Genomic DNA, 10,970 nt, shown 5'->3' with positions numbered 1-10,970 from the left:
GGAAATCCAACTCCAGCTGTGTTCAAGGTCATCCAGATGTGTAAACAATGACTCATCGGTGTTAAATTTCACAGAAGGGCGAGACAAAGGAAGTTAAACTTTGAAGCTTTTTCTTCAAAATTAACGCATTTCTTTTGTTTTTTTCAGTTTTAAGTATTTTTTACGTTTAATTACATTTATATCAAAAATTGCTAGGAACTAAAGTGATTAAGGTAGATCTAGCTGTCCTTTACATCCATAAACGTTATATATCAGCGGAACAAATGGAGTGAGCTTTGAGCATTCCACGATTTTTGGAGACTAACTATACGCGGGCTTCCTAAACAAGCCTATATGTATGTATGTCCAAGAAATTTTTGGATGAAATACAAACCGCACAACTTCAAAATCGCATAAAAATAATCCGCATAAAAAGAGACCTTACAGTAATTAGAATACAAAATTAGTTTTATCTTTGCAATAAATATATGTGACTTTAATATAAATCATTGTTAAAAATTATAATACCAATAAAGTATGATTAAATATAAACTTATGTGAAAATTCTTATAGCTTTATAAACATCCTCATAATTTCAAAAAAATTATTATTTATGAAAAAACTTATATCTGGCATAATTAAAATTTTTAATAAATATCAACAGCTTACTTTTAATGCTTTTATTTCAAGTAAGTAATAAATTAAATATCCCAAAGAACACATTGTAGCTATTACAACTGTATTTATAAATATAAGTCTGAAAATATACATGAAGGGATTTTCAATTACAACAATTTTGCTTCCTCTTCTATGGTGACTTAATTCTTCCTGAAAATAAAACATGATTAGATACATATAAGATTAATTTAAAAATCATATATATATATATACAGTATATAGACACAAACTAAAAGTAGAAATATATTCAACTCACCAAAAACCTTGTTTTAACACCAGCAGGCATTTATGTTTTTGCCTAATTATAGGTCTGCTTCATGTCTTAAACCTTTTGTTCTATTATGGAATTTGGAGAAGAGCAATGTAACATTTCAAACTTTAGAATGAATTATGGTAAAATTCAAAATCATGTTCGATGGTCTTAGTATAAATATATACATATTTAAATTGATCTGTAAGTTTGGATGTAGGAGGTAATCTCCAAAAGTACTCATCCGATTTCAAAAATTCTTTCACCAATATTTAAAATGGAACTTCAGGGTGGACATATGCTGTATATTATTCCATTAAACATTCATATAAATTAAAAGATATCATATAGGATTAAGGCTTTTATGTCCAACAGATGGTGCTAACTCTGAGAGTATGACGACCTAAATTTGCTTTTCTGTGTGGATGAAGTAAAGCAGATCATCATCTATCTATCTATATAAATAAAAATGTAACGTTCATTTGTTCCTACCGATTCCTTTGAAATTTTGACACAATGTTGCATTTGAATACGCACGTGTTTTTATATAATACACATGTTGAAATTCCCCACTGGGGGGCGATGGATAGGATTAAGGCTTTGAAGAACTTGGCTTCTATTATACTATTTTAGATGCGGTTTTTTGCGTTTTTGATTGTGTTTTAATAAGGTATGTCAAGAGAATGTACACTAAAAATGGATTTTTCGAAAAATTTCCCCCCATGGGGGAAGTGTTATACATTTATAATAGATACATTTTGAGCCACAACAATGAACCAAGAAAATGGATCTTATTAAGATCCATTTTCTTGGTTCCCATTTGGATCATCATAAAATATTTGACAGGCACTTGAAATCTTTACCTCCTCCTCACAAATGAGGCATTCCCTTCTCAATCACGCTTTGTAAATCTCTAGAGCTTCCATTGCTTTACCATGCTCTATGTGAATGATGTGTCCAAGAAGATTAACTTGTTTCAAGTTTGGTTTCAATCCTGTTTCAGAGGTATATATGGACAGAGCAAAAGTTTGTTTCATCTTTTCTATGTTGTATTTGTGTTCTGTAATTTGTTTAGTCCATAATCTGAGAAAAAAAAAGATCTAGTATATATCTATACTAGATCTTTCTCAAATCTTTCATCCAGTATCAAGATCTTATATATTCCTGGTGCTTTCATTTTATTCATGGGATCTTTACAATTATGTATGGCTTATATGCAGGAGAAATCCATCAATATATAAATATGACATCTCTATTTCTAGCAATTTCCTTATATACAGGATGAAATCGTATGACATATTCAATGATTATTTTAGGGATTGGGAGAATTTGTGATGGTGTATTTATTCCTTGCATTTGCATATATATGTGCTAGACATCAGATCATTCTTTTAGAATATCCATGTTCAATAGCAATACTATAGACTCTTGCAAATCCAGCCATTCCTTCCCAGGAATGTCAGATTAGTGAGAGTGCTGAATTACTAAGAAATAAAAGATGTCAGTTTAATTCTTTGTTAAATTTAATGCTATATGTTTACTGTCTTTAGTATACAAGTATTTAAAAAACAAATAAGAGACAAATACTTGTATATAGTAAAAGAAATTTAAAATGTAATACAGCACAATTGAAATGTTTCATCTACTCAGTATAGTCACTTCAAAAAATGTCATGGATTTTTATTTGCTTTAATGAAGATGCTCGTCGATGGCACACTGTCATGCAATCACTTTGAACACTGCAATCATTTATATCAGTAATGCATGTATCAAGTTGTTGCATTATATACTTCAGGAAAATGATGGCAGCTTTTGATCTAGCAGTGTGAGCAATATTTATTCTCTCTGTCTCTGTCTCTAATCCCTCTCATCCTGCACACTTTTGTTAATTTATTCATCTATTAAAGCCTGATCTATTAAACAATATTCCTCATTCAACCAATTAGTAACATCCTCTTCATCAACTTCTCCTTCTGGAAGCTTGTGGAACATATCAATGAACACAGCGTCGGAAATGATTCTGAATTGACTGGCTATCACTTGGTGCAGACTCAACACAGTGTCAATAAAAGACCATGCTTTTTTCCAAACACTTCACTATTGTAGTACTCTTCACAATGTCCCATGCTTCTGTTCTTTGGATAACATCATGCATATTGAGTGCTTCCATAGCTTTAGTAGAATCGTTTACACACTCATCCGATAGGGAGGTAAGTATTGCATGTCAATAGTGACACTTAATTGATTCCAAAATTCCCTGATCTATAGGTTGTCATATTTGGTGGGAGAAGCTTTTGTTAGACAGCTTGTATATCACCTGATTTCAGAGACAAGTCAGAGGGCTGACTGTGAGTGTTATCAATTAGGATGATGGCTTTTAATGGAAGTTTCTTTTTCTTACCAGATAAAAATTAAGACTCCTATCTATTTGCATTAATAAACTTTAATAATTAAAATACAAAAACACCAAAAAAACCACACACATACTTTTGACATTTATAGATGTCATCTTCAGGGGAAAAGAAACAAATTTTAGAATGTTAATATAATAGAAAACAGTAGTCTTAATTTTTATCTGGTAAGAATTATTTGGCATGAGAAGATAATTGTTTCTTTTACAGTTTCTTTTCTTCAGTTCTTCCTTCACAGCTGGTATGAATTTATCACGGAATCAGAGAGAAAAAATTTCTGAGTCCATCCATGCTTTCTTTTGAACACAACAATCTACTGGTAGTGTAATTGTCCTGCTGTGCTGAAAACATTGTGGCTATTGGGCTTTTCCAATCACCAGAAGAAAAAGTTTATGACTCCTATCATTGTTACAACATGCAACCAGAGTGATGCATTTTTTTTTATTGTTTACTAGCTGTGCCTGTGGTTTTGCCCACATGGAATTCAGTTTGTGACTATAACAGTATCAGTAAAAAATAAATATACAAATTTTTATCACTATCCCAAAGTAAGTACATGTGACCACAGGGTCGGCACCTCTTTGGCGCCCTGTCAGGACAACACCACTGTGTCTTAAGGACAGACACAGAAACCAGATTGGCCATTAATTTTCCTTACGCGAACAGTTGCGTGTGCGGATTTTTGGTTCGGGGATGGAGGCAGAAGGAGAGAATCAGAGGAATTACACTCTATAGATTTGCTTTATATACATAATACCCGTTTATTGTTCTATTTAAGCTATATACAAATCATATTCAATTTCAGTTAACACAGCTATTTCTTTCCCAATAACCCGTATTAATGAGAGAGAGTTCACATGTATTTCGCACGAGGATAAATATCTTGATATAAGTTGTCGAATAGTCGTTTCGTCCTCAAGTCTCTATGTGGCACAAAGTTCTTTCGAACGTTGATATTTGGTTTCTATGTGGCACAAAATTCTTTTGAACATTGATACTTCTTTAGGCGGTGATTCTCCTGAACGGCGGCAATTAGAATAGTTCTGGGTAGCGGCTAATCCGTTCACGTAAATCCACAGTTCACACCAAACTCCGGAGACTGTCTTTTTTGCATCAACCCTCCTTTTTATAAAGGGGGTATCGTTGGGTTTTTTTCACTGCCTTATTAGGACTGGGTTCCACCACTGACCAATAGTTGTTTGTTTTTGTCCTCTTTGTACATTCCGGGTGACACATTCGATGTATCATCTTTAACCAGGAACTAAGTCCGTGGGAAAACAATTTAATTATCTTTTTAAATGTCATTTTTGGTGTTTATTTCTCTAAACTTTTTCCCTCTCAACAAAAAATATTTAAACAATTTATTTCACTAAGTTCGGATCTCACATACAGTAGAGAATTGATTATCCGAATCAATTGGGGACTGGGGTTGTTCGGAAAATCAATATTTCGGATAACCGATTTTATACAAAAAAATATATTAATTTATCCCATATTGAAATTTTCTCCGTTGCGTGTCGCTTCGCGTTGAATTTTTGTCNAATATTAAAACTTACATATTCTAAATTTGATTTAAAATAATAAAATTATTTAAATGAAAAATATTCACTTTATTAACTTACCAAGTTAGAGTTTGGGTATATATCAAACTGAGAGTATTCCAAGCAATAGGAAATTCTAAATTTGAAACTAATTTAGGGAAATGTTTATGTAAAAAATGTCTAAATACTTCTCCAATGAGAACTTGGAATATCAGAATAAATGCGAAATCAACTATCAAAAGTCGAACAATTTCTTGACCTAGCATTGTCTCCCAGCACTAAACAGAAACAACAAAAGGAAAAACCATATTATTAAATACTTTTTAAAAAAAGTGAAATGTATACTATATATGAAAATACTTACAAAAGGATTATCATTCTTATTAGATGAGAAAAACCAAAAGTATACAACCATTCCTAATATAATTATTTCCAGGGTTACAATCCTAAAAAATTTTTCAAAGAGAATTATTCTGTCTTGATATAAAAATTATTAAAAATAATGTTAAAATTAAAATTATTAGTTTTTACAAAATTTCTTTACGAACAAAACAATTACAACGAGCTTAAAAATCACAATGAATGTACCTGAACAAAGTGAGATAAAGTTGAACTAACTTATCTTTCATTTCATATTTGGAAAGAAAAATATAAAACATTGGTACAACAAAAATTATGGTTGTAATTGTTAATGATATTGCCATTTCCGCTAAAAATTGAATGTTTGTCTGAAATTAAACAAGTACACAATGAAATATTTGACATAAGACTTCACTTTCAAGTATGACAATTTTTATAAATCATTATCATAATGTGACTATTTAATTATATTCAAATTTCATACAAATATCAAATAATAAATGATTTGTTCAACTGATTTGAAAATAAAGGTTTCACAAAATAGATGAGGCATAAAATTTAATTATTAAAGATTGTCCAAATACAGTATATAATCCAAATTATCTAATGTGAGGAAAAAAAATCATAATAACCATAGTATTTAGGTTTTACATTNGCGTTGAATTTTCGTCGATGTTAAGCCTAACGAAGACTATTGTATCGTTAAAAATTATTTTTTTATTTTGTACAAACAAAATAAATATATTGAAAAATATAAAAACAATAAAAAATTATAGTTCAGAAGTTAATTTAGTATCAAAAACGTAAAATATTTGAGTAGCCCAAGACATAGTCAAAGATTGCAGCGCCACAGCACTGGCGAAAATTTAAATTTGCAGACTGGAATTCTTTCCGATAATTGACGTTTTGGATAATCGACGCTCTACTGTATTTTTATTCAAAAATCACATAAATTTTCATTGTTAATTTTTTTAACATGTACATGAAAGTCGGGGAAAATTTTTTAAAGTGTTTTTTGTATTTTTTATATTTTTTTTGTATATATTTTAATTTTATTTTGTACAAGTTCGGACACGTGCACTGCATATCTTGCCAACCATGCGACTGCACCGTGCGATTACCTATCTTGTATACATAGGCATCTTGCCCCTTGCCACCCACTGACATGAAAAATGTAACGCTTACCTAGATGATATCTTTTAATTTATATGAAGTTTAACAGAATAATATACAGACTATGTCCACCCTGAAGGTCCATTCGAAATATTGGTGAATTTTTGAAATTGGATGAGTAGTTTCGGAGATTACCTCCTACATCCAAACTTACAAACTTTACCTCTTTATAATATTAGTGTAGATACCCAAGAACTTCCTTTTCATTATTGACAAGGGTTTTTGAAGGAAGCATTCTGAAAGCGAAACCAATCTCATCAGCATTGTACACTGCAACAGGCATTAATTTTTCTTCCTTTATTATGTTCTCCAATTTCCTTTTAAGCTCATTTGCATCTTTTTCATTTGCTGACCAACTTTCCCCAGTGACTGTCAACTGCCACACATCTTTTCTTCCAGTTTGATAGCCAGCTCTTGCTTGATGTAAACAGTTTACTGCTGCCAAGTTCTCTGTGTTAAATGCACCTCCTTTTTCTTTGATTATCAGGCTACTGATAGTTAGTCCTTTAGTGAATGCTGTATGAAACATTTGCAAACAGCAGCATCAAGTTTATCATTCTTACCCTTTTGAATAACTTTTCATTTTCTCAACTCAGTGTCCATTTGGCTGGCATACTGTTGAAGTTGATTTTCTTTCATTTTTATATTATAAACAGTGGCACATCCAACATTGTACTCAATAGCAATGGACTTTTGGAAACAACCTTGCTTTAACTTCTATAATACTGTATTTCTAATTTCTGTGTGAGTTCTAACATAACATGTTTTCTTTTTGAAGCCATAACTGACAATTACCAAACCAAGTCAACCATCAACCACTTTCCACACTTCTAAACGTTGGTAAGTGGCATCACACTGGATGACCATCCATGTGACACACTTCATTTACATGAAAGCCAGAGGCCAGATAATTGAGATGATGTATTATCAAGAGTCAGATTAGCAAGTGTGTACTATATTCTAAATATATTTTAATTGTCTTAGTGTGTTTAGGATGTTTCAGTAATATGTGCATACCTGTTTAGTTAGGGCTCTAAATGCCATCATTTTGTATGCATATGGGTCATTGGAATTATTCATTACTAGCTGCAAGGACCTGATTCGCTGGGTTTTTATTTGTATATAATATAGTTTTTTTTTATNAAAGTATACAACCATTCCTAATATAATTATTTCCAGGGTTACAATCCTAAAAAATTTTTCAAAGAGAATTATTCTGTCTTGATATAAAAATTATTAAAAATAATGTTAAAATTAAAATTATTAGTTTTTACAAAATTTCTTTACGAACAAAACAATTACAACGAGCTTAAAAATCACAATGAATGTACCTGAACAAAGTGAGATAAAGTTGAACTAACTTATCTTTCATTTCATATTTGGAAAGAAAAATATAAAACATTGGTACAACAAAAATTATGGTTGTAATTGTTAATGATATTGCCATTTCCGCTAAAAATTGAATGTTTGTCTGAAATTAAACAAGTACACAATGAAATATTTGACATAAGACTTCACTTTCAAGTATGACAATTTTTATAAATCATTATCATAATGTGACTATTTAATTATATTCAAATTTCATACAAATATCAAATAATAAATGATTTGTTCAACTGATTTGAAAATAAAGGTTTCACAAAATAGATGAGGCATAAAATTTAATTATTAAAGATTGTCCAAATACAGTATATAATCCAAATTATCTAATGTGAGGAAAAAAAATCATAATAACCATAGTATTTAGGTTTTACATTAAATGCAAAACCTAAAATGCTATGATTATTTCGATATTTTTTCCTTCACATTAGATGATTATAAATTTTATAATCATCTGATGTGAAGGAATATAATTAAAGTCCATTTTGCTAATCTAGTAACAAATATAACTATTTGGCCAAAAGAAATAAGACATCTCTAAATGAATAAGAAAACATTATATTGGAATCAGTAACTCCTAGATTTGTATGTTATATGTTTTTCTTGCTGATATGAAGGAAAGTCCAACTTTGATATTTGACTTCTTGTGGATTTCTGAAATAAATTATGCTAATTTTATGTAATCTATTTTTCCATAGTTTAGTAATTACTACATACTGTATTTCTCCATACTTTTCATTATTTCTGACATGTCATCTCTGTTATGGTGATCAATTGGTAGTTATCATCTGTTGGACTGATTTTAAAAATTAAATTACTAAATAGGATGATGCATTTTTGTCAAGTTAAACATTGATGACTTGTCTTGACATATTATCTTACATAACTTGATGAAACAAAACACACAATTGTGGTTTCCTGCAACAAATGGCTAGCAAAGGTTATTGAGTCGACACTTCATTCTGTTTTTTAATGGCCATCCATCACTGCTTCTCTCAGTTGGGAAATTGAGGTTGATCCTGACAATCCATTTCTCCCACAGTCCAAAGTATTATGCATTGTGGATAAAGTATTAGTAAATATTTGCAGAATTTTTTAGTTATTTCTTGACTGTCAGGAGATCATGAACTATGTACACATAATTAAAGGGGAGAGAGTTTAACAGAAGTACATCATTGTACATAGAAGAGGGAGGAGATCAAAAATGGCTGAAAAACTGTACACATGTAATTAATGGGTGGACTGTAATTGAAATTGTCATTACAATAAGCAATGTTTTATAGTCTATTTAATTTCTATGTTTTAAGAATTCTGCTTTATTATTAAGCTGATTATTTTTGAGAGAATATTATTTGCTTAGTCTGATAACATTAAATAATTGATAACAATATCTGTAATTATAATAAATGAATTCTACTGTGTATACAATGAAAATATTAATAATAAACAAAAATTAAAAACAAACAAAAAAAATCTGTTGAGATATAAATTGTTCATATTTCAATTAACTGGTATATTTTATAGCTTTTTAAAAAATTAATAAAATAACTAGTGTAATAAAATCTTCCATATTTCATATAATAAAGCTGTTTATTATAAACATGGTAGAGTTATTTGCTATTAAGCATAAAAAGAAAGAAGAAACTTACCTCTATGAAAATCCTATAAGAAATCACAAATATACAAAAAAAAGTTCATTTAAAAATTAAGTTTTAGTTTAAAACATTTTCAATTTTATTAATACTGATAAGTGATGAAACATTCTAAAATAAATTTTAGTTTAACTAAAGCAATGCAGTACAATCTTGGTAATCCATACATTTGTTAGTTCTACACATTCAGTAATTTGACATTAGTCAACTCTCAATTATTACTATAACTGCTGATAATTCCTACTACTTCAAACTCCATTTCCCATTAAACATGACGTCAATTTTTCATGGTTGTTTCAATTTCCACTAAATTTATTGTGAATCCACCAACACCAATTATCAACAACAGCAGCAGCTTGAATGACAAAATGGCAAAAAGACAACTGAAATTTATTTTAAAGGATCAACAATTAATTTCAGAACTCTAAACAACAGTAACATATGATCTATAAATATTTTTGATTAATACAATATACTAATATGCAAATAAACAAATGTTTTCTTTCTTAATGATTAAACAATTGAATTCACCTTATATTATTCTTGTATCCACTTTGGACGTAATCTTGTAATGCAAGACTATGTTAAAATAAATATATTTTAATTGGAAATTGTGTTTTTCTCTTCCCTCAGTATAACAAGTCCTAGTTCACAAGAATGTCCACAGTGGATACAAGTATAATATAAGTAATTAAGGACAAGAAGCATATATCAAAACTGAATTCACCTTATTTCCAATAATCTGACAATCTCCTTAGTCTGATGCTGTTCTGGTCCTACATATGTCAGATTACCAAGATGATACTGTATATGAAAATATTCTTATCTATCATGAGAGATGTTCATATATTTTTAAGAATTTCATTTTACTTCACAACTTGTATAGTTGAAATTAAAGAAATTCAAGTTTTGATGTATTTGCATTTATTTAGATCAAAGTTTTAGTCAGTTCAAATTTAAAATTATTAAAAAATATTATAAATTAGCAGAGTTACCTCTACAACTCATCTTTCAATCGGTTCTACAGTCAAAAACCAAAATCATTCTCACTTATCCAAAAGATCTTGCCAATCATTTATTTAAAAAATCAAGAGTTAACTATATACTGCTTATCTAATGAATAATGCTAAGATTGCTTTCAATAAAAATTATAAAAAATCATTAAAAATCTTTTAGTGATATAAAAATCCTTTAAATAAAAATTCCAAATACTGTAAGGTCTCGTTTTATGCGGTGGATACGTTCTACATAAAAGCGCATATAAAAAATTCGCATAAAAAAAGACTGTACTTGCCTTCAAAAAGTAGGGATACTTTCCGTAATTTTCTAAAATCGCATAAAACCAAAACAACGAGTTAAAATTAACTTAAAACCGCATAAAAAAGTTTGCAGAAATTAAAAGAAATAGGCTGCTTAATAAATTACTTCGAATGTCTGAAAGAAATTCATATAAAATCTTAAAATAAACTTGTATTCAAACTTAATTCAGTTTATTTTATTGAAAAGTAATACAAGGGGAATCCCCGAATTGCAAAAGCTCACTCTA

The 10,970-nt window shown here is 29.7% G+C and overlaps 1 protein-coding gene across 1 annotated transcript in view; it reads right to left on the bottom strand.

Moving 5' to 3' along the window:
* Positions 1 to 10,970, bottom strand: part of LOC111627006 (transmembrane channel-like protein 5) — an 84,983-nt gene that overhangs the window by 33,479 nt on the left and 40,534 nt on the right. Inside the window, exon 8 of the mRNA XM_023370549.1 lies at positions 649 to 807. Within this exon, the coding sequence (XP_023226317.1) occupies positions 649 to 807 (159 nt within the window). The remainder of the gene's footprint in view (positions 1 to 648; positions 808 to 10,970) is intronic.

This window comes from Centruroides sculpturatus, unplaced genomic scaffold (genome assembly GCF_000671375.1).
Source record: "Centruroides sculpturatus isolate CEXI.00-Female unplaced genomic scaffold, Cexi_2.0 scaffold445, whole genome shotgun sequence".
Taxonomy (NCBI): domain Eukaryota; kingdom Metazoa; phylum Arthropoda; class Arachnida; order Scorpiones; family Buthidae; genus Centruroides; species Centruroides sculpturatus.
Note: the sequence above shows the minus strand (reverse complement) of the source record. Positions and strands in the feature narration are given on the sequence as shown.